The 25266-nt window shown below is 43.7% G+C and overlaps 1 protein-coding gene across 4 annotated transcripts in view; it reads left to right on the forward strand.

Annotated features, from left to right (window-relative positions):
- The window catches only part of Ccdc3 (coiled-coil domain containing 3), a 91781-nt gene that overhangs the window by 42523 nt on the left and 23992 nt on the right, over positions 1 to 25266 (forward strand). Inside the window, exons 3-4 of one of the 4 annotated variants that reach the window (XM_060372384.1) lie at positions 13379 to 13469; positions 20483 to 20979. The exons of 2 other annotated variants lie outside the window; for them this stretch is intronic. In XM_060372384.1, coding sequence (XP_060228367.1) covers positions 13379 to 13469; positions 20483 to 20643 — 252 coding nt within the window. In that variant the 3' untranslated portion in view covers positions 20644 to 20979. Of the gene's footprint in view, positions 1 to 13378; positions 13470 to 20482; positions 20980 to 25266 lie in introns of those variants that run through there. One more of the 4 variants, XM_060372385.1, reaches the window with a different exon arrangement.

Below are 25266 nucleotides of genomic sequence, written 5' to 3' on the forward strand. Positions count from 1 at the left end.
TGGATCATCTGTTCTCAAGTGGCACATGACTTTCTTAGATCATCCTTTCTCATTGGGTTAATTGCAACCCTGGATTCCAGGCCTGGCTGGTTAGAACTTCTCATACTCCCTGGCATGGTGAGGGGTTCTACAGAGGTAGAGACCTGAAGCAGGTCAGTGAGTCTTTGCTGGAACCGAGGCAAAGAGGACCTCTGGTCCCATAGGGGTTACTCCAGGCAAAAACAAACAAGATCATACCTATAAGATCATACCTATGGTCCACTGCAGACGACAGTGTCACTGTGTAGCACAGGACCTTATTTACATACATAAACAAGGCATCTAACCTACAAAGAGATCGCACTTCACCGAGGTGCAGCCCACGTGTTCGCCAAAATTTCCAGAGCGAGTTTCCAACCAGACTAAGAATACAGTCACCTCTAGCTGGGAATGTTTGATATCACTTCATGTAGCGAGTAAACATCGGACAGGTCAGGGTCATCTTTCCCTATCCAAGTTCCCTCATCCCTTCAACCTGCACCTTCCCCTTCAGGCTCACATTTCTGGATTCCTGTTTGTTTGCTGGCTTGAGACAGGGTCTTACAAATTCCAGTCTGGCCTCAGACTTACTACGTAGCTGCAACTGACCTTGAACTCCTGATTGTTTTGTCTCTGCTTGCCAAGTACTAGAATTCTAATTGAATAAAACTTAGTTCTTGTCTGTTGGATTTTAATACGAACTGTACAGTTTGGTCTCATTTTATTAAATGCAGGCTCTCTATGTGAGAGCAATAGAAGTTCTGGAAACTTTAGTAGGTGGAACCAAATTGAGGCAAGAAGGACATGTCATGGGTGGGGACTGAATGAGGGTGTCTTGCCCCTTGCCCTCCCCCTCCCTCCCTCCACTTCCTGTTCTCCATGAAGTGAGTAGCTGTTTTTGCCATACACTCAGGATTAGGGTTAGGGCCCAGTGAGCCTGGACTGAGCCCTCTAAAGCCATAAACCAAAGTAATTAATTCAGCCCCTTAAGCTCTGTCAGGTACTGTGTCACAGAAATGGGAAAAGCAACAAACACACTCTCCACTCCCAGAGGATGTACTTTCCCAAGGCAATGATAGGCCCTTCTCCACTTCCAAGAGAAGAATGTGGTCCCTTTAAGAGTAAACTGTATGCTAAAATAAAATTGATTTTTAAAAACTGTTTGTTTGTTTTTGCCTAGAGTAACCCCTATGGGGCCAGAGATCCCCTTCCTGCTGTGGAGAAGGCTAGCTCCACTAGCCTTGTGTAAGCCTCCTCTACGATGTTGACAACCACAATGAAATTGCCTAGCAGTACATTTCTCAGAATAGATCATTCTTTTGTTAAACAATGCAAGAAACAATTATTTTTGAATGTGAGGGTTATCCCAAGTCTTCCCCTTATGCAGTTATTCATGTAATCTGTCAGTCCTCCTTTCTGACAGAAAATATTCTAGAAACTGAAGAACACTGAGTCAGCCGCAGCTGCCTCCTGATAAGCCCTCAGTCCAGCTGGTTGCCTTTAGCTACTGTGGCAGTTCACTTTTTTGGTAACAGGGAATGGTGGACAAGAACCATACCAGCTTATGTGGGTTTTGACCTTATCTCATTCTGGCACAGTCATTTCTTTTCATTTCAGTTTTGCCATGCTGGTGTTGAACCCACGTTCAACACAGCCTCATGTTCCACCACAGGCTGTGTCCCAAGCCCACACTTCCCAAAGCTGCCTATGAAACTTCTACTTTATGTCCTCTGGCCATAACACCCATGGCCATCTGGCTCGAGGCAGGTCTGTATTCTTGGTAGCCCCGAGAAGCAGAGGAGGGCTCATCAGGAACCATAGGCAGTAATGTTGGGATTTTTAGTTATCTAGCTAAGCAATAGCCTTCCTTGGAAAATAGGTCTATGAGAGAGATTCACTCACAGGCTAGATGTTTCCCAACTATCCCTAGAGCTTAAGAGCAGGAACTTAAGGGCTGGGGCTGTAGCACAGTGCTAGAGCACTTGCCTCCCATATGTGATACCCTAGGTTCAAGTCTCAGGATTGCCAGAGGAAAGAAAGAGCAAGGCTGGAAACTTTCACTACTTTTGGGCTTCACATGGTCTGCACCTGGTTGATCAGGGTTCTAGTAACTTAAGTCATCAGACCCAGGGTCCAACAAAGACAAAACAAAACAAACCTTCCTGACAATATGCTCATAATGGTTGAGGAGAAATCTTGAAAGTAGGGGAGAGCATTAAGAAATTAAACATAGCCCCTCCCTGTGATGCATGAATATTGTCTTTTTCCCATGAGCCAAATGTATCTATGGACTCTATCATTCTGTAAGGCCCTGGTCTCCCTCAAGTCCAGAGTACCAGGGTAGCCTAGTGACCAAAGGTGAGGCCCGGAAACCAGAATGAGTGGGGTCCAATGCTGGATCTGCCACTCTGTAGCTAGGACAGCTTAAGTCTGTCTTCTAATACCATGTTTCCTCGTCTAGTAAATGGAGGTGGTGGCAGCAGTGGCAATCATAGCAGAAACACTACACTACTGTCAGGAAGCTGTCCTAGCACAACACCTGGACTCTAGCAGGGATGCTACAGATTAATTAGGTCATTATTGCCAGGCCAGGTGGCATGAGGACTCAAGTAGCTGATGCAGGAGAATTTTGAATTCAAGGCCAGCCTTTGCTACACTGCAAGACTGTAATGCCTCAAAAAATTTTTTTACCAGTATCATTATAAATCTATAAGCCAACTTTCCTAACTCTTCATCCATGAAGCAATTAATTATTTATCCATAAGCATGTCTTAATAATCTACTCAATCATGTTCTGAGCTACTTGCCAATCTCAAAACAAACCAAACCACAAGTTGGGGCTCTTGCTCCTGAGGGCATTATAGTTTATTTAAGTATATAAGATTCCATAGGTGATAAGGCTAAGTGATGTGCTATGTTACAGAGTAGGATACTAATGCCAGCCACAGCACTCTATGGATTTTTAGCACCCAGTGGCAGATGTCCAGAGAACATTTGTGGCAGAGGTATAAGCAGATGAGAAGTAATGTTGCTAGCGCAAGTATAAACTTGAGGAAAAGCAGCATACATTCTGCTTACTGGAGACTCAATTCTGAATTCTATTTACAAAACATTTGGCAACACCCTCTCACAAGCTAAACACTCCCTCCTTACACCTGGAACTCAGCATTTCTTTAATTTTACATCAGGCATACCAGAAACTGGGCAGGATGCAGGGCTGGCTTTCCTTTTAGAAACTCAAGGGACAAGAGGCAGAATTCCTGGCTGACAAAAAATAAGATTTGGATGTAGAAATTGGAGGGAATCAACATAAGAGATCTGGTCTCTATCCTTGGTTTCCTGCTGAGTTTTCTAAGGTGTGTGTGTGTGTATCTGTCTGTCTGTCTTCTCTTATCCACACAGGCTAGGATGGTGAGTGAATGTTAGTAAGGGGTGATGTCAATACATGGACTACTGGTAAGTGGAGCTTTGTGGCAGTGTAAGATGAAGTTGACACAGCCCAAGAAGTGCATATGCTGAGGGAAAAGGAGGCTGACAGAACTGAAGAGGGAAAATCTTACCCTGCAACCATAACAGAGGGAGTTTGAGAGTGTTGAGGCCATGGCGATGAGTAATCCTTATTGAAAGAAAAGCTGTACACAAATTGAACAAGTTGATTTGAGCAAAGTATGATTCATGATTAGGGCAGCACTCAGGACCAGAGGAGGTCAACAGGCCCCCACCCAGCAATGTTAACAGAGAGCTTTAATAGACCGGAAAGCAAAGTAGAGAAGCCACCTGATTGGCAGCTGTTAGACATTTGGCTTATTTGGACACCATGTGATTGGTGGGCTGGTTGTCTGCGATTGGCTGAAACTAACCTACATGTCACAAGTTTTTGCACTGCCCAAGTCTATAGTTTGTTACCTAGGAACTTAAAATGCAGTGACTGGAAACTCTTGAGAGATTGACTGAGATGTTGGCCATTCGGCCTTCTCTCGCCCCATCCTGCTGGACTTACTTGATTTCAGTACAGAGTCCACACATCACAGTAGAAAGTCAGCCAAATGACCTGACAGTCTCCCCTTATGTTTTCTAACAACATCTGGTGCACAGTGAATGCCTTTATGCAAGCACTTGAGACACTTGAGAAGACAGGATGCAGCAGAGAGATTATCTCGAGGGCTGTTAGGAGGGTAATGTTCTTAAAATCTTTCCTCCACATTGACCTCTTTCCCCCCTCACTTACTGAGAAAGAGTGGCCAGCACGTATGGTTGGCTGAAAAATCTACAATAGATTAAAATGTACCCTAGTGAGTTTGTCTACAGACTGCTGAATTACATTTTTTTTCCTGTTGCTTTTCTTCATCAATTTAGAGCACAAGTTAACTTAAAGCCTTCAGGATAGGTTTCACTACTGTTAAGTTCAAACAAGAAATCAGTGTATAACTCTAGAAGACTAACTCTGTCAAGAGACCCAGATGAGGAATTTGAATCACACTTGGACTATCAGTGAAATAAGTGGCAGACCTTCTGGCATTTTTTCTTATTATGACTCTATATAGATACATAGAGATGGACACAAATCAAACATCTCCTTATACCCATAGAGAAATTTATTTTTTATTTATTACAGTTTATTTACTTTGTATCCCAACTGTAGCCCCCTCCCTTATCTCCTCCCACCCTCTTCTCCTCCCATGCCCCTCCCCAGTCCATTGATAAGGGAGGTGGTCCTCCCCTTCCATCTGACCCTAGTCCATCAGGTCTCATCAGGACTGGCTGCATTGTCTTCCTCTGTGGCCTGGTACAGCTGCATCCCCAGGGGGAGGTGGTCAAAGAGCCAGCCACTGAGTTCATGTCAGAGACAGCCCCTGTTCCCTTTACCAGGGCACCCACTTGGAGACTAAGCAGCCATGGGCTACATCTGTGCAGGGGGTCTAGGTTATCTTATGCATGGTCCTTGGTTGGAGTATCGGTCTCAGAAAAGACCCGGGTCCAGATTTTTTGGTTCTGTTGCTCTCCTTGTGGAGGTCCTGTCGCCTCCAGGTCTCTCTATCACCCCTTCTTTCATAAGATTCCCCACACTCTGCCCAAAGTTTGGCTATGAGTCTCAGTATCTGCTTTGGTACCCTGCTGGATAGAGTCCTTCAGAGGCCCTCTGTGTAGGGCTTTTAGACAGCCTCCTGTCCTATTCCCTGCTTTCTCCCACTTAGAAAAATTTATTTTAAAACAATTAGTTAATACCAACACTTAGCAGGAGTTAGAGACGGGCAGATCTCTATGCATTCTGGGTAAGCCAGGACTATATACATGTAGATTTTACCATTTGTTAAAGATGAAAGTAACTTTTCATACTAATAAGACGGTTGTACTTGCTGAATGTACAGCCTTTGACAATTTTTCAGTGTTGGTCAATATTTTGATTTGATCCTATCAGTGCTGAGAATGGCACTTTATAAGAAATGTGCAGGGAAAAATGGTAGAAGCAGGTTTGGAGCCATTTCAGAAATCACTGGGAATGTTTTCCTAACCCCCAGCCAAAATTCAGCTAACAGTTTTTGTTTGTGAAACTCAAGCTTTTAAATGTATACATCCTGAAATAATAAAACTACAGATAAACTACTTTGATCTTTACATACTAAGGAACAACCAAAGGAAAACATTAGTCTTTATTTCCCGGTAATCAAACCATCATGCTTGTATAAGAATAGAAGAATTTGTCCATTAAAAACACTAACTTTATGCCTAAAACTGCAGTGGTCTCAATTCTGAGCCCAAGTGTTTTAGCAGTTTTCATTCCTGTTGACAGCACACACAGTACCGTGTGCATGGCTGCAGCAGTCACGCAATGCAACATGGGCCAGTACTGTGAGAAACCCCTCACACCAAAGTTTCCACAGTTCCCTCATTCAGTTACATGGTAACATATGTGTTCGTGACCCATAGTTAAGATTTAAGCTTAACGTAACCTCTAGCCTATCTGAATGATAGATAGGAAATTCTAACCATCCCATTATCTTGCCACACAGACACAAAGATACAGCACAGTGGGGCAGGACCGGACCAAGTATTCCAGGTCAGAGAAGTCATGAAGAGAAGGTTTAGTATGGCACTTATGCCTTGCTAAGTGCCAATTTTCTGCTCCAAATTAGGTGCGTAGTGTTGATTGCAAAAATAGGTTTAGCATGACCTGGCTTAGGATAACGTGCTGACGTATTTATTACACTGGTATTGTTCATTAGAGTTCTGGAAACCAATCTTCAAGTTCTCAGTAGCTTGTACGTCTAATAGTCCCACTTACGAATGTCATGTGTGTGCTGTGCTGTTGTATGCCATATCTGTTAGAAAAAGCACAGGCACAACAGAAAGCACTTAAAATTGTGTTGTTGAGAAACCATTATAATATGTAATATGGAAATAAAAGTAATATGGAAATCTCATTATTTGTACGACAGTATTTTAAGACAATAATTGTCCTGACTAGTTTTATACCAACTTGACACACGCTAGAGAGAGGCGGGAAGAGGGTACCTCAACTGAGAAAATGTCTCCATCAGAAAGGCTTATGGACAAACCTCTGGTACATACTCTTGATTGAGGTAGGAGGGCCCAGCTCAGCTGGGGCAGAGCTACCTCTAGGCTGGTAGTCCTGGGTGTCAGAAGAAAGCAGGCTAAGCATGCTAGTTCCTTCCCTCACTTCCCTGGATGCTAGACTACAAGCCGTCCACTGAAACAAACACTTTTCTTCCCTAGCTGCTTTCGGTCATGGTGTTTTAGCAATTGAAACCCTAATTAAGACAATAAGTAAACCATGAGTGGTGTTAGCATTATCCTAGGAATTTTATGCCGTGTACAGAAGATATCAATTACATGCTCATGTGATGACTTAAAGATCAGTAAACTCATTATCAGCGTTTGATAAGGTTGATTAATTTAACGTCCTTGTTTTATTTTTTTTGAAACGAAATCTGGGGTACCCAGCCTAGCCTCTGACTCTGTTTAGCCAAGAATAAACGTGAACTCCTGATTCTCCTGCTCCCACTTCCTAAGTGCTAAGACCATAGGCATGTGCCACTTACCAAAAGAGAGAACAAACTCTTCAATATTCTAGAGGACCACTGGGAAACTCTCAAAGCTAATAATGAGGACAAGGGGTCTTAACTTAGAGTTTAATTTGGGGAAACTGCCCAAGTGCTGAATGCTTTAAGACATTTGATTACAATAGGGTCACAGGCCACTGTGAGACAATACTTACTTAATCTGAATGGTAAAGTTTATAGGCAAATATACGCAGCTATTTATTTGTAGAAAAAGCTTAGATCTTTAGTAGAGAGAGCTCAGTTTTCTTAAGCAATAACGACCTAATAATTACAATAAAACTATAATCTGTTTCTTTGACCAATTACTTCACAGAGAAAACCTGTGACTTTGAAGGTCTTACAGGCAGCAAGCAAGGCAGAGGGGAAACAGCTCACCTTTTATATTTATTTATTATTTAGCATATTCTTTATGACAAATATGGAAAGTAAATCGGGCTGCACTCAGAGGCAAGGCTCCATGATGTCAAAGACTGTGTAGCCATGCAGCAAGGTCACATTTGAGGTCTGGGTTTAAAACCCTCTACGATTTCCCTCCTTTGACTAGGGGGCCATCATAACCCCCAAGGCAGCATCTACAGACAACTCCTGTAGCACCTGGACATCACTGTGCAACATCTAAGCTCTTCCATTGTACTATCTTTGCCTAGAGTAACTCTCAAAAGAACATAGAATTGACATCCTTCCAGATCCCTCCATGGCGGTCTCCTGCACCAGCCACATTGCATTTCCCAGTGGTGCAGTCACATTCGCAGGAGAAAAGGAAAACTTGGCAGAGAGAAAGACCCTTTCAACTGTCTGAGGATTGGTGGGGGAGGGATATGACGCCATAGTTGGAATAGGGCTGATGAATTATCTTTTCTAAGTAAAATACCCACTGTTAGAATTTTGCGCTTTGCCGGAAAAATCAGCCTGTCTCAGACATTTAGATCTACTGTTGACACAGGAGTCAACTGAGAAGTGGTAAAAGCCCTGTAGTGGCCATTCCACCCGTCCATCTGGCCAGCTGTCCTTCCTTTAAAGTCCTCTAAACCCCTCAATGAATAAATACTTAACTTTGTGTCTAGGAAAATTTTAGAACTAGTCAAAGAACTAGTATTTCTAATAAATACTTGGTTATGAAATGGATTTTTAAAAATCAGGATCTTGATATGTAGCTAAGGTTCCTTTGAACTCACTGCAAGTATCCTACATCAGCTTCTCCAGAGCTGGGATTAAAGGCATGCATCAGCAGGCTGGGCTGTTGTTTTTGTTTTTTGTTTTTTTAATAGGATTGACAGGATTTTGTCTCTTCACCCTTTAAGATATTATGATGACTTTATCAAAATCACTGTGCCATTTCCTATTTGGTTCTCATGAGAGTGAGACTTTCTCAGAGGATCTACTTCATTGATAGAGGCTTAGAACCTTCATTCACACAGGTTCTAAGTTTGTATGAATAAAGTCATTTATAGGCAAAGTCATCCCACTTCTACCAATCATTAAATACAAGCAATACCTGTTACCAAACATAGGGCTTCCTTTTCATGCTGCTTCAAGTTGGACAGAAGTTAGAGCAGAGGGGCAGGAATTCACTTAACTCAAAAGAGGAACTTCTTTTCCATCAGAATGAAGAGTGCAGGATGTAAATATGTCGAACAAATAGGAAGTGACTCTGAAGGTTCTAGCAGGGAGCCTCTCAAGGTCACCTTGCAAGACTGAAGGAAGATGGTGGTAGGAGGGGGACAGATTACAGTAAGGAACGGGACAGAGAACTGACTTGAGCTTGGCAGCAAAGGGGCAGATGTGTAGAGTCAGCACTGGTGGCACGGAAACTAGAGCTCCAGTTATATGTGGGCTAGCGTATCGACAGGACAAGAAGGCAAGGAGATGAAGTCGTTGAAAACACTTCTTTGCCTCACTCTCCAAACAACAGAAGTCATTTTGGCTAGACACAGAAGGAGGTGAAGACATGAGCACAGGGAGACTTCTGCGGGAAGCCTATCAGGAGACTAGGACCCACAGAAGGTTAATGCAACAACGAAAGTGATGGGTAAATGATCTGGAAAGATGGAGTATTTTGTAGCTTTAGTTTAAACACTATGCTGGATACTTTGCACATGTCAACTCAGCTAACTCTCATGACAATGTTGAGATCAGACTCACAACTTATGGGCATAGAACAACCAAGGAAACCTGTCCATTATTTCCCAGCTAGTCCGTGACAGGTCTTGGACTTCTGTAACTGGGTGTTCCAGCATACAAAACCCAAGCTCTTCATTTGACACCACACTGCCTCTAAAATGGCATGGGAAGAATGAATAGAGTGATTAATTGCCTGCATTGATTAACACTTAAACAGCACTGCTGTTATCTGAAGAAAAAACCTAAAGCATGGTGTGGATGAAGGTCACTGGAGATGGGGTTTCTGGGCCCGCCCCTATATGGTTGCTGTGTCAGTCTCAGCAGGATGAGAAACGCTTGGGAGGAAACTGTGGGGCCTGGGTGATAAGAGCATTGACAAGTGTGGGCTGCTAATCAGAAGCCAGTACATGATAGAATGAAGAGGGGTAGCTGGTCATGCAAGCAGATGGACTAGGTCCCAAAGCCCAAGCTTATGTGGGTGGATGAGGAATTAAGGCAAAACGTTATTGTCGGAGAAGGAAAATGTTAACTCTTCCTCCCAGCCTGGAATCCTGATGGGTTGAAAAAGAATCAGGCTTGTCTTAAGGAGGTCAATGGAAGGAGCATGCTCCATGCAAGTTGAAGATGTTTAGAGACTCACTTTGTATACTGCAAAGTTCCAGGAATTTGGGAAGACAGGGGAAAAAATGAGACCGTAAGAGGTAAGAGAATATTTGAATGGGAGGGAAGAAAATGGGTGGGCAATAGGAAGGAGTGTAGGTAAGGACCAAGGATGACAGACTGTTGAACCTGGAATCCTGGAGGCAAAACTGCGAGGAGGTCAGAGAAGTTCCCAATCCAGGGGGGACAAAGCTGATCTTCCGTTTGGACAAGGACAGTAAACATGTTCTTCCTTAGCATGACAGCGGCCTCTCAGATGGGTACCGTGCTCTATCCCCATCACACTGGCCTTTTAACATCCTTTACCCTGGAGCTCTTTCAGAGTCTGTTGATACTATGTAATCCTTTTCAGGATAACATAGATTATGTGCTGGCTAGTTTCATGTCAAGCTGACACAATCTAAAGCCACCTGAGAGGAGGGAATCTTAATTGAGAAAATGCTTCTTGAGACTGTGTGAGCTTCTCTCATGTCTACAAAACACATTAAATGCATCTTTAACTTATGAGTTTAATTGGGATGTAACCTACTTTTAATTACCATGCACATTTACATAGAAATATCATTTTTAGTCCAGCATATAGTTTAGAAGTTACAATTCTATTCAAACAACAAACAAAGGACTGAGGGAAAAAAGCCTTAAATTCAAGAACTCTTCTGAAATCTGCCAGAGAAGGTCACAGGCCAAACTATGGTATCCAAAATTGAAGAAAGAGATAAGCTAGATGCAAGATTCACAACTCACTAAAGCATACATGTCTACAAAAGCCAGCGTTGGGGTCAGAATGACTGCACTCTAATTAGCAAAGTGCCATGGCTTCAGAACACAAGTCTAAGAGTCAAAAATTCCAGGGGGGCACTTTTCCATCAGTGATTTTGTTAGTTTGCCTTTAGGTCTTCATAGTGAATTTGAAATAAGGATTTCAGTGTTTTCTGACATAGGGAATAAAGAAAGGTATCATTTTATGATCTTATAGGCATATACTATATATTGAACATGTTCTCTCTTGCTCTGTTTTGCTGGAAAATTTGTGTCTGTGTGTATATGTGTGTATATGCCACATGTGTGTGGGTAGATGTGGAAGCCAGAAAAGAATGTCTGGTCTCCTGGGCTTGGAGTTACAGGCAGTTATGAGCTGCTTAACATGGGTGCTCAGAATCAAACCTGGGTCTTCTTGGAGAGCAGCAAGAACTTAAAAAAAACTTTTTATTGGTTCTTTGTGAAATTAACACCATGCACCCCAATCCCCCTCATCTCACCCTCCCCTTGTACCTTCTCTCCATCCTGGCAAAATCCCCCACAACAGAATAAAAGAAAATATCTCACTTTGGAAGCTGTAGTATGTCAGTGTGTCCCACAGTATAACCTTTTGTTCACACTTCTTTGCTTGCAAATGTTCATTGCAATGAGTTATTGGTCTGGCTCAAGGCCTCTGGATTCTGCTGCTCTTTCAGTACTGGAACTTCACTGAAACTCCTCTCAGCTATCCTGCTGTGTCATGGAGATCATATAGTTTCGGATCTGTAGGACTGGCCCCTTCATGCATTCTAGCAGCTCACTGATGGGATAGTTGTTTGGGTGGGCCAATTCAAAGCTCTGGATCTGGGCCTGAGAGGTATCTGAGATGCTCAGCCTGCAGGCTCTCCTGTTCTCATGCCCTTGTGGCCTGATCACTCACAACCCCTGAAATCAGAGCCACCTCTGCCCTGCTTCCCAGGTAAGGTGCAAGGCCTGCTCTCCTGAGTGTTGCAGCAGGTGAGGAACAGGGCCAGCTTTCCCACCTGCCACAGGTGACAAGGGGCAAGGACAGAGGAGGGTATCTCTCCTTTGCCCATGCTGCCCCATGGCAGGGCCCATCCTCACATCCTCAGGGCCAGCTCACCCGTGCCTCCACCATCAGGGTCATCTCTACTGCACTACGCAGGTGAAGTGCAGGGCTTGCTCTCCTGAGTAGCAAGAACTTCTTAACCATTCAGCCATCTCTCTCTCCAGCCCAGCATGCACTATTTTGAAATAGAGCATAATGTCTTCAATCAGAAGAAACTATTTAACCAGAGTCTAACCAACCCCAGAAGAAGGAAAAATCCACTTGGCTATAATATTCTATGTGAAATAATAAGAATACCTAACTTCATCTCACTCCAGCCATTAGGGTCCTTCTAAAGGAAAGGAGACACTAAGACATTTGTGAGATGGTCACAAGCTCTCTAAAAGACTGAGGCCAAATATTGCTTCTCCCAAAGTGTCACCTGACCACTCTGTTCATTACTAAGTCCTGTATAGTACCACAGTTTCTCTTACCCCTGCCCCCTTTCAACAAAAACCTGCCTAGCAAGACAAAAGTGAAAAAAAAAATACACATTGAAAAGGTCAACTCATATCACAATGAGAATCTGATATGGCAGGAATGTTGGCTTTAGAACAGGAATGTTTAATAACCACAATTAATATGATTTAATGAAAAAAATCAGGTGATACATAAGAATAGGTGAATAATGTAAACAGGCAGAAATATTAAAGAATCTGAAATAAATGACAGAGACCAAGGCAGGTGTAGTGTGCCCTGCTACAGTCCCAGGATGAGAGAGGACGAGGGAGGAGTGGTGTGAGCTCCAGGCCAGCTAGAGGTACAGAGTGAACCTGTCTCAAAATGATAGAGGTAAAGAGAACGGAAATAAAAGGACACCTTTCACAGATTCACTGGTAGGCTGGTCATAAGTAAGGAAAGAAGACAATAGATGCTTCCAAAACTGAAAAGCAAAGAGAAAAAAAAAAAAAACCTGGTGGTTGTGGACAAAGCACAGTACCCGTGAAATTACTGTAAAATGTGTAACATAAGCAAGGGGACACCAGAAGGAAAAGATTGAGAGAAGGAATACAGAGAAATGTTTGAAACAATTACCACAGAGATTTTTCAAAGCTAACCACCAAACCACAGACACAGGAAGTGTGGGTGACACCAAATGGGATGAATGCCAAAACACCACACCTGGGTATATTATATCCAGATTTTAGCAGATGAAATAAAATAGCTTAAAGCTAGCCACACTTACTCTCTCTGCACAAAAGAATGTCACTTTATCAAAACTTTATCAAGAACAAGGACAAAGAGGGTGGGCAAAATGTTTAAGAGATGAAAGAAACAACCAAATGAGAATTCTCTATCTTGTGGAATTATGCTTTAAAAATGAAGGAGAAACAGGATTTCTCAGAATACACAGGGAAGAAATTTGTATCTTGATGAAGGAAGGACACAGCAGAGAATTAGTAAGTGGAGGCAAAAGAAAAAGCTTTGTCCTATTGTTAATGTACTCTCTCTCTCTGTGTGTGTGTGTGTGTGTGTGTTTATGTATGCATGTTTGCTATGTACAATGAAATTAGTAATGGCAACAGTACAAGAGATGGGTATGAGGACTATTTTGCTCTGATATCCTCATACACACAAATCGTTATAATGCTATTAGAATGTGAACTTATGACTTTGTTTTCTTTCTTAGCATATAAATTATATGACTTGTTCAGATGAAGCTCACAACAAGTATGGGCTGGCAGACAAAATGGGACAAAGAATGGAAGCCACACACATAGGTGGGTGCCTTTAATCCCAGCCCTTATGTCTTAGTTAGGGGATGTATTGCTGTGAAGAGACACCATGATGAACTCTTATAAAGCAAAACATTTAACATTTAACTTACAAATTATCCTCTATTAGTATATGTGTTCAAGAGCTATCATTTCAATGTGCGATATGCAAGGTAACTATTGATAGTGTCATTTCCCATATTCTGCTTGTAGACTGCTTTCTAATGTTCATTAATCTAGCCACAGGAATTTCAGAGTTGGGAACATAGCTCAGTTGGTAGAGTGCTTGTGCAGCATGTTGAAGCCCTGGGTTCCATTCTTAGCTCTGGGCATTGTGACATATGTTCAAAAGCCAAGAACTGAGGTAGAGGCAGGAGGATCAGAAGCTCAAGATCATCTTCAGCTATACAGAGAGCTTGAGGCTTTCTCTGGGCTAACACGAGACCCTGATTCCATTTTTTCCTCACTGTCCACTTCCAAACGAAAAACTTCTTTCTCATTTCTCATCGTGCCCCAAGAATACTACCTCTCCCCACAGCCACTTCAATCTCCAGGTTTCTAATTTAGCTATTTTTATCCATGTGTATATATGAGTGTCTAGTGACTGTATGTATGCCATGTGTATGGTAGATGCCTGAAGAAGGCAGATGAGGGCATCAGATCCCCCCTGAAGTGGACTTATCAATGGTGTGTGCTGCCTTGTGGGTACTGGGTACTGCACCTGGGTCCTCTGAAAGTGCAGCAACTGTTCTTAACAGCCGAGCTATCGCTCCAGCCCCTTAGCTTGCCTTTGTGGTATTTTACGGTTTTCAGGGGCCTGCCCTTTACATTTCCACATATGATATTCTCCTCCCTTTATCAGATTGGTATCACTGCATACATTTAAATATAAGAAATATGGCCAGGAAGTTAAAGGTCCCTCAGGATCCAATATTGCTGGGTTAGTTTATATGGACTTAACCTCAGATCAAGGTGAATCTTGATGGACCACTGGAGAAGGCATAAATCTGGCTCTAGGGAGCCACTTGAGGTAAAGGAAGGGGCCACTCCAGGGATCAATAACATGTGGCAACAGAAAATGTATGGCAGAGAGAGGGCAGATAGGCTCTGTTCCCCAGAGGTTGTAGCTGGTGTCTCTGTGTGAGTGTTGTCATCTACCAAAACCAGGACTTGGGTTTCCTTGGAAGCGTTACTATCCCCACAGCCCCATAGAGATAGCAACCCTTGGCCCTGTAAGGTCATCTTGACCTGAAGGAAAAGGCACAGTCAGGTTATTGGAGTGTAGATGCCACCACAGGGACAAAAAGTAAAATTCAGCGGAAAGCCAAATCTGCATCTTTTGCCTCAGAATCACCTTTCTGCCAGACGGTCCCAATGGACTTTGATTTCATCTCCAGGGACTGGCAGATTCTTGTGACCCCAGAGGAGTGTACCCCTTTCAGAATGGTGATTATGGGATAGAAATCTGTTTGCCCCTTCACTGTGGATTCTGGAAGACTGTGTCTTCCATGAAACAAGAGCCTCTTGTCACTGCAGAAGGACTCTGCAGGGACCCCAGCACCTCACAATCACTGAGGGATGGTGTGATGTGAACAGGAGATCTGGGCACTTCACACCCTACTTCGTCTCTGTGCAAAACCCTTTCCTGCCACGTTAGTCACCTCAGGTGAAGGTGGCAGCTTAGATGCTAGTAGTAGAGAGTCATCTCTACAGAAAGCCACAGGAAGGAGGTTACTGTGAGATCATGGCTTTGGTGGCTTACCAGGGATGAATTAGTTTGGGTCGGTTTCTTCAGTTTGTATGATGTCTCAGCTTGCTTTCCAAGTTGAACACCTGGGTAGAGGAACTTCAGGTGAAGAACTGCCACCATCAGACTGGCCTGTGGGCATATCTGTGGGGCATCTTCTTCACCACTGATTGATAGAGGTGGGCCAAAGCTACTTTGGATGGAAGGTTGCTAGGAAAGTTGGCCTGTGCTATTTAAGAAAGGCAGCTGAACATTGGCCTGGGAACAAGCCAGTAAGCAGTGCCCCTCCCCAGTCTCTGCTTCAATTCCTGTCTCCAGGTTCCTGCCCTGACATCCTTCAGTGTTGTTACCAGCAAGCCAAATAAACCCGCTACCCCAAGTTGCTGGCAGTTGTGGCATTTATCACAGCAACAGAAAGCAACCTAGAACAACTGTTGAATGTATACAGTAAGGATACTAAGAGCCACCATTCAGAAAAGGGGTTGGGACAGACTTCATAGAAAACCCCTGAGAAAAAGCGCTTCATATTTGCTTGCGTCTTGTTGCGTATTCCTTATGGTCTTGTCTCCTGTGCCCGGGCCCTTGTGACCTTTTCCTTTCCAGAGCTTTGGCTCTCTGAGCTGTCTGAGAGATCAGAGTTTGGATTTGTTATCAAGGGCTCCCCGTGCTGCCCTCTCACTAGCCCTCTATGTCCCCAGCCGCGGCTGTCAAAAGGACCTTCTCGAATCTGCAGTATGTGTGCATTCAGCTCTATTTTGACAGGGTCGCTATGCCATCTGCTTGGCGGTGTCGTAGCACACTGATGCCCTGTGTGTACACACCTGCATCCCTTGACACCTTCCATATGCCCCAACATGACTCCAGGGTAGAAGAAGGTACTTAAGTTACTCACGACTTGGCAGTGTTTACCTCCTGGAGACCTAGGAGGGCCTCTGAAGTCCCTTCTCTACTGGGTTAGTTTTGTGGATTATGTCCTGCAGTCTGAGATGGATAAAGCCTACATATCTTGTTAGCGCTTTTAAAATACAGATTGAATTTCACTTGAAATTGAACTGAAAAAAAAAAAGTTTCTGCTCCAGCTGATTCTAACAAGCCCCGCGGGTTCTTCGTGGTTCAGGCTGGCCCACACAGGTTCTACATACTTACGAGAAAATGACATGCAATCCCTCCAAAGTGTTCTTGAACCCCTTTGGAGTGTTTCTGAGATAAAGAGTGTGTATCAAAGAATTCACTCCTAAGCGCCCAATTTATTGTTCTTTACTTATGCGGTGGTCACAATCATTTGTGAAGAGATCCTTTCTGAGTCAAAAATAGGCTCTTTGACATCTTGTAGCATGAAAGACCCAGTTTCCCTTAAGCAGTCAGTTGTACTTTTAAGAAAATAAAAAGGAGACCCCGGAGCTGAGGCATGAATGCAAGCCATGGCCTGGCATCAATCATGACTTCAATAAACTATGTGCAGGAGATGCACCATGATGACAGGGCTGCACATCTGTGGAGTCATCCATCACAGGTCAGAAATACTTACAGTGCCGAGTCTGGACTAAACGTGGGCAGGCTTTTTTGATTATGTTTATGATTTCTTAAGCAATACCACTCTTTACATAGGACTTCCACTGTGCCGTTGTGTCATAAGCAATACAGAGACAGAGACATGAGGATGTACGTAGGTTGTATGCAAATACCTCAACATATTATGTAAGGGGTTTGAACATCTGAAGACTTAGGCATCTAGAGGGAATTGCTTCAGAGCTATGGGATACCAAAGGGTAACTGCATTAAAACATCTGTGCAACAACTGTATGGGTATTAGCTAGTAGAGAGTGGTTATTAGTCTGAATGTGATAGCAGCGTGGTGGTTATGCAATGAAAATGTATTGCCTAGAAATGCATAGTAAAGTATTTACAGATGATAACTTGGATTTCCTTCAAAAGACCCCATAGCAAAAAAAGAAAAAAAAAATAAGCCACTGGTTAGACAAAGCAGGAAAGGCAACGAGCATGGGCTACAGGAAGTTTATTTTACTAGCTTTCAAATTTTTGTAGAGTCTACATGGGCCAGCGAGAGGGCTGGAGGGGTGGCTGCACTTGCCGCTGAGCCTGATAATCTGAGTGTGATCCCTGGGGCCCAAGTGGTAGAAAGACAGAACCAACTTCCGGAAGGTCTTCTGATTGTCACAGGTGCACCGTGGGCACACACACACACACACACACACACACACACATGCTAAGCAAACAAGTAAATGAGAGAATAATTTTCTTGGTCAAAGTAGGAAATGGGACTGAGAAAATCTGCTAATATGAACAAATAAAATGTGACTCCTTTGCTTCTAAAAATCTTAAAGAAGCCTTTTTAGAAGATAGGTATTATGGATCTATTTGCATTTTTCTACATGTAGACATCCAGTTAGACCAGCACCATTTGTTGAAGATCCTATCTTTTTTTTTCGATTGTACTGTTTTGCCTTCTTTGTCAAAAATGAAGTATCTGTAAGTGTGTGGGTTTATTTCTGGGTTTTCTATTAGATTCCATCAATCCTCCAGACTGTTACTCTGCCAGTGCCATGCAGTTTTTATTACTATTGCTTTGTAGTCCAGCTTGATTTCAGGGATGGAGATACCTCCAGACAATCTGTTGTTGTACAGGATTGTTTTAGCAATTCTGTTTTTTTTTTTTCCATATGAAATTGAGAATTGTTCTTTCAAGTTCTGTTGGTTCTTTCAAGTTTCAATTGTGTTGGTATTTTGGTGGGAATCGCATTAAATCTGTAGATTGCTTTTGGTAGGATGGCCACTTTCACTATGTTGATCCTACCAATCCATGAGCATGGGAGATCTTTCTATCTTCTGATACCTTCTTCAGGTTCTTTCTTGAGAGATTTGAAGTTTTTTGCATACAGGTCTTTCCCTTGCTTGGTTAGAGTCACACCAAGGTACTTTATGTTATTTGTGGCTATTGTAAAAGGTGTTGTTTCCCTATTTTTTTCTCAGCCCTTTTGTATTTTGTATACAGGAGGGCTACTGATATATATATATATATATATATATAGTTAATTTTATAAATATATATATTTAGTTAATTTTATAAATATATATATATATTTAGTTAATTTTGTATTCAGCCACTTTGCTGAAGGCATTTGTCAGCTGAAGGAGTTCTTTGGTAGAATTTTTGGGGTCACTCATGTATACTATCATATTGTCTGCAAATAGTGATACTTTGACATTTTCCTTTCCAATTTGTACTTCCTTGATCTCCTTTAGTTGTTTTGTTGATCTAGCGAGGACATCAAGTACTATGTTAAAGAGATACAGAGAGCGTGGGCAGCCTTGTCCCTGATTTCAGTGGGATTGATTTAAGTTTCTCTCCATTTAGTTTGATGTTGGCTATAGGCTTGTTGTATATTGCCTTTACTATGTTTAGGTATGTGCCTTGTATCCATGATCTCTCTAAAACTTGATTCATATTTATCACCCTGCACAAAACTAAAGTCTAAGTGTATCAAAGACCTCACCTAAAACCAGATACACTAAACCTCTTAGAAGAAAAAGTGGGGAAGATCCTGGAACTCACTGGCATAGGAGACAACTTCCTGAACAGAACACCAACAGCACAGGCTCTAAGGTTAACAATCAATAAATGGGACCTCATGAAACTGAAAAGCTTCTGTAAAGCAAAGGACACCGTCATCAGAACAAAACGACAGTCTACAGGTTGGGAAAGGATCTTCACCAACTCTACATCTGACAGGGGGCATATAAAGAACTTCATAAGTTAAACAACAACAAACCAAATAATCCAATTAGAAAATGGGGTAAGAGCTAAACAAAGAATTCTCAATAGAGGAATATCAAATGGCAGAGAAACACTTAAAGAAATGCTCAATGTCCTAGGTCATCAGGGAGATGCAAATCAAAACAACCCTGAGATTTTTACCTTATACCCATCAGAATGGCTAAGATCAAAAACTCAAGTGACAACACATGCTGGAGGGGATATAGAGAAAGGGGAACCCTCCTCTATTCCTGGTGGGAATGTAACCTTTTACAACCATTTTGGAAATCATCTGGCGATTTCTCAGAAAATAACGAATAGTGCTACCTCAAGATCCAGTTATACCACTCCTAGGCATATATCCAAAACACGCTCAAGTATACAACAAGGACATTTGCTCAACCATGTTCATAGCAGCTTTATTCGTAATAGCCAGAATATAGAAACAACCCAGATGTCCCTCAATGGAGAAATGGATACAGAAATTATGGTACATTTACAAAATGGAATACTACTCAGCTATTAAAAACAAGGAAATCATAGAATTTTCAGGCAAATGGTGGGAACTAAAAAGATCATCTTGAGTGAGGTAACCCAGAAGTAGAAAGACACACATGGTATATACTCATTCATAAGTGGTTATTAGACATATAATACAGGATAAATCTATCCTCCTAAAGAAACTAAACAACAAGGTAGACCCTAGGGAAGATGCTCAATCCTCATTCAGAAGGGCAAACGTGATAGACATCAGAAGAAGGGAACAGAACAGGAGTCAACCACAGATGGCCTCTGAAAGATTCCACTGATCCAGGTATTGAAACAGAGGCTGAGACTCATAGCCAAACTTTGGATAGAATGCATGGAATTTTATGAAATAAGGGGGACATAGAAAGATCTGGAGGGGACAGGAGCTCCACAAAGAGACTAACAGAGCCAAAAACAAAACAAAACAAAACAAAACAACCAACCAAACAAACAAAAAAACAACAACTGGGCCCTGGGGGCCCTGCAGACACTGATACCCCAACCAAGGACTATGCATGGAGAGGACCTAAAACCCTTGCTCAGATGTTGCTCATAGAATCAGTCTCCAAATGGGGTCCCTAGTAAGAGGGACAGGGGCTGTCTCTGGCAGGAACTCAGTGGCAGGTTCTATGATCACCTCCCCCTGGGAGAAGCAGCCTTACCAAGCCACAGAGGAAGACAATGCAGCCAGTCTTGATGAGACCTGATAGGTTACAGTCAGATGGAAGGGGAGGAGGACCTCCCCTATATCAGCCGGCTAGGGGAGGGGCATGGGAGAAGAAGAGGGAGGGAGGATGGGACTTGGAGGAGATGAGGGAGGGGGCCACAGCTGGGTTACAAATTGAATAAATTATAAAATAATAATAATAGTAAGCAAAAAAAAGATAGTTATTGTTTGGGAGGTGACTGTTTTGTTCATCATGCAATTCTCATGCTATTCTTTCAAAGTCTTCTCTACCATCCCCACAGCTCTTAGACTTGTCAAGACTACATGTTCTTGCCCAGGAGTAGCTGTGTATCAGAGTGTGAAGCGTGTGTGCTGCAGGATCAAAGCCCATGCTCCTACAACATTCAGCAGAAGAAGTCGGGGTTTAGAGAGATCCGCAGATAGGCAGTGGATCGGAAGCTGACAAACGGATGTGACGCCAGGCTCCTCGTGGAGCCTGCACCTGGTTGCTCCTCCACTTAGGCTATTCTCAGAGTCACCAGGGTTTGGATTGCCCATCTTAGGCTAAGTGAAGCATCACAGATTGGCTGCCATGGCAGCACAGTTAAAAATCCTGTTTTGGTGATGAGCTTTCATGTCAGAAAGCTTTCTAGGATATCTTCTTCAACCCCTGGCATAGCATTTCCAAAAACATAACAGAAGAATATGGCAAGTCCACCATTGCTCAAAAGTGGTGATGGCCTACCAGCACCATGCATTGTGGGGCTTAATCCATGCCATAGGGCAGGGTAAAAATAAACTCAGGAATGTGAAATGTCTCATCCTTTATCTCCTTTACAACTTGCCAGGAAATTTAAAACTTTAAAAACTCAGGGCTTCACCTAGAAGCTTGCATATGTTATGCTAATGATACCAGTGCTTACTACAGAAATGGAGGTGATGGTGATTCTAAGCATTAAAAGCCAGTGTTTTACAATGCACAAAACCGATTGCACAAATGCTAAAATCTGGGATTTCATTAATTCTTTCTCTCTTGGTGTTACTGCCAAGTGCAGCCACTGCATGGAACAGGTGGCTGGGGATAGCTGAATTAAGGTATCTTCACTAACTCTTGTGGAGACACACATGGCGGGGGAAGTGATGTTCATCCAAAGACGGTACGCTTAGAGTAACGTCATTGGCTTGTAGAGCATCAACTAAGTTCATTGAGTACTTAGTCTCCCACACAGAGGCAAGGCACTAAGATGGTGCATGGTACAAAGATGGGCATCACACAGTTTCTTCCTTCACAAAGGCGCATGGAGATGAAAACAAAATGTCAATAACCACAGTGCATATCCCAAAGGGAACCCCGCCTGCTGCCTGAAGCAAAATAAAACACTGTTGGGTTTTGCTGGCTCGATGCAAGAAGGGAAGTTCCCTGAGCCAGGGATGGGGGAAGGCTACAGGTGGTGTGTTACGCGTCGTCAAGGGAGCTAGGCGTGGCTAGGTGAAGGTGGCATCATACCAGCTTAGAGAGGGGCTGCTGGACTGACGGGTGTCCGGAAGCATCCAAATAAAGATGTAGAATGTGACAGCGGTTCAATGTGGCTGTAACTTACGTGCTTGGGACAAAGTGGTGACACCAAAGTAAGGAACGCGTCCATTTCCTTTTGAAGGCATCTGACAGAGACATGACATAATGTGAATGTTCTGGCGTGTGTTCCCCAAGCCAGGAACATCACCGAGACACTTTTTCCTTCCAGAAGATTAAACTTGCAGACGGTAAACCCACAGGGAGTCTGGGGAAGGTTATCCCAGTTTGCTTTTGTCTACCCAGTTGCTTTCCTGTGCTGTGAGGATTTCAGGGCGGACAGATGGCCTGCTTCCCCTTGACTCACTTTTAAAATAAGTGAATTGTTCTTTAAGCCCACCAAGGGATTGCCTTTTTTTTCTCACTCACAAAGTGGAGAGGGAAGGGAAAGGATGTTGTTGTAAGTTTGTAAACGGAATTACTTGGCAAATCAGGGAATGAGAGAGACTGTTTTCCCAGATCCTCAAGGCCCCAGGCTCCCTTTCCATCCTGTAAATTGGCATTTGGGGAGGCATCTTCCACACATTCCAAAGTAGGAGGCTGTGACAGCAATGTCAGCACTTTGTTCCAGATTCAGCCACAGGGAAGAGGTCAGACACTGGAGCTCATTAGGATTCAGACAGCAGCGAGCCTGGCTCCGACTTTGTACCACATCCTGGGATAACTTAAACATTCCGTTTTCCCACCAGAGGCAATGCTTCCTGGGGTGGGGAATGGTTGGCGAGAAAAGGAAGTGAAAAAAGAGAGGACCCGCAGGAAGGCCTCAGGACAGGACAGTTTCTAGATGCAGAGAGACGGTTTTGCAAATCCTTTGTGTACCTATGTGTAGATGCACGCGTGTGTGCATGTCCACTTGTGGGTATGGGCAGATGTGGAGGCCCCAGACCAATGTCCGGTATTGCTTCTCAAGAGCCTTCTGTTTGAAACGGGGTCTCTCACTGGCCCTGAACTTTGCTAACTGTGACTGCCCCAACTTGCCTGGTTTTTCATGTGGGTTCTGAGAATCTGACCTCAGATTCCTCATGCTTGTGAGACCCATGCTTTATCAACCGTGACATCTCTGCAACCCACAAACTTGTTTTTATTCTTGCAATCACACTAACAATTATCGGTGACTCCATTTTCTACAAACAGAATACGCTGTGGAAGTCAGCTGCCCAAGGACACACTGTTAAGAAGGGAACAAAGCGAGTTCTAACCGCAGCATGGGGTTCTGGACACTGAGAAATCAAAGGTAGGAAGATGCTTGCTGGCCAGCACAGGTGGTAGCTCATGATCCGGCTGGCGAGGAAGATCTCACCCAACTCTCACGGAAGCCTGGCCACCTGGGAGAACAGACGACTTGGGAGCCTATGCTTGCTCCATGGCAGAGGCCAACTGAACTGTACTGGACAGCCCAGCACTGCTACAGGAAAGCAATGGACTGTCTGGAAGAGAAAGTCAGTTTGTCAGGAAGGAGAAGCTGAGTGGGTTGCTAATTAGCACAGTTTTGGAATAGCCAGGAAGTAAAAGTTAAGGCCTAGGAGGTGGGGGCAGCTCTGGCTGTGTGACAGCCTGAGTGTCCGGAATGCATTCAACTGCACACTTAAGCATGGCTAAAACAATATACTTTCAGGCCTGCTTATTTTATCCCAATGAACAAAACCAACGTAGGTCTGCAAAATGAAGGGAGTGCCCGAGGTTGGTGGTACAGACAGGGTGAAGGTGTTTAACACCATATGCTTAAGAAGATAAACTCTCAAGCCGGTGTGCCGCCTGTAATCCAGCACTCTGGGTGGCAGAGGCAGGCAGATCTCTGTGAGTTTGAGGCCAGCCTGGTCTACAAAGTGAGTCCAGGACAGCCACGTCTACACAGAGAAACCCTGTTTTATCATCATAAAAATCAACAACAAAAAGACATACTCAGGCTTTTCCATCTGTCAGTGGAGCCTAGGTGTGGGCAGGCCTTCCTGGTTCAAGTTCAGAGAGTCTGGGGCCAGAGGAGACCCTTCCAGGAGACATGCTCAGGCAACAGCACAGAGGCAGCTCCAGCCCAGAGGATGTACAAATTTTCGAGTCAAAAGGTCACCGTCTGTCAGACCGCAGTGGGATTTGATGTTCATTAACTCTGAGTTTGTAAATGCTCCCGCTGACATCCTCCACACTTTAGGTTCCCTCCTTAATTCATTTGAAATTGAATGCCCAGACTGCTTACAAGTGGGATTATACAAGCAGAGGAGAAGTCACTCATCTGGAGTGGTGGTTTTCAGTTTTTATGATGGGAGAGTGAAACCACGGTGTCCCCGGCCAAGAGCACAATGTGCATTTTGCAAGTGGTTTTTCTTGAGAGTAGCTGAGAGGGGCGTTGGTTCCCAAGGAGGATGTTTGTGTGCACTGGTGAGAGCCAGGGAGTGCTGGGGCCACTAGGATTTTGCCCCCACACCCCCGAGCCTCTGGCTTACACATGAACTCATTTGATGATCCTGAGTGTTCTTAGTCAGCCTGCTCTGAAGACTCCAGGCAGTGAGGACACAACCTTTAACAGATGGCCCGAAAGTTTGAGTTCCATTTCCCATCATAGGGCCCTGCCAGGTAAGTGCTAGCTGCTCTCAGCTTTATCTGACTAACCTATAAAATACAGAAAAATGGCCCAAACTATGATATAGATTAGATGTCGAAAGTTAATAAAAAAATATTACTCAACCTCCTTGCACAGTGCCTGGGGCATAGTTTATGTTCAATAAATTGTATCTCTAACACCAGAAGAAAGCCCCAAGTTGGGGGAGCTTCCTGCCCCGTGCCAATAACTATTATTTGTTTGTTTTCAAAGATTCGTTTCTCTCCTCTGTGGTGTGTGTGCGCGCACATGCCTGCAAGTGTGTAAATGCCCAGAGTCCAGAAGAGGCCCTGGAGTTGCAGTTACAGTTAGTTTTGAGCTTCTCCATGTGACGCTGGGAACTGAATGTCAATCCTTTGCAAGAGCAGTATGCACTCCTCAGAACCGATCCACCTGGCCAGCCAGTTCTCAGTAGCGATTGATGCATTCTCCTGCCTCGCCAGCTGCCTTTGGACTTTGTGCACTCGGTGTGCCAAAGTTTCGGCTTGCTTAGCAAATGCCCCTTCATCACTTCATAGGCCATACTGTTCGGGACCCATCCTGACCTGCTGGATGGAATTTGTGGCTGGGAAGCCCAGACCTCATTTGTGCCCAGGCACCCAGTCACTCACTGGCCATTCCTGGGCAAGCCTTTCTTACTTTAGCATGGCTTCTTAACAAAAAAGGCAACCGCAAAATCTTCTATCCCTGCTAGCTAAAGATTTAGTCACAGCACTGGACCCTCTGAGCTGGAAGTCATCTCATGCTAGTGCACTGGCACAATAGTTCCTTCTGAGTTCTTGAGAGAGCCATGTGAAAAGGAAAAAACTTGCAGCACCCCTCCAGACACCCACTCCCACTGCACAACAGTTATGGATGCATTTTTGCTTTTCTGAATGGCACATCACATGAATGATTCTGGAAGGTCGGTGAGGACT

The sequence above is a fragment of the Meriones unguiculatus genome, chromosome 19, assembly GCF_030254825.1.
Source record: "Meriones unguiculatus strain TT.TT164.6M chromosome 19, Bangor_MerUng_6.1, whole genome shotgun sequence".
In the NCBI taxonomy this organism is placed as follows: domain Eukaryota; kingdom Metazoa; phylum Chordata; class Mammalia; order Rodentia; family Muridae; genus Meriones; species Meriones unguiculatus.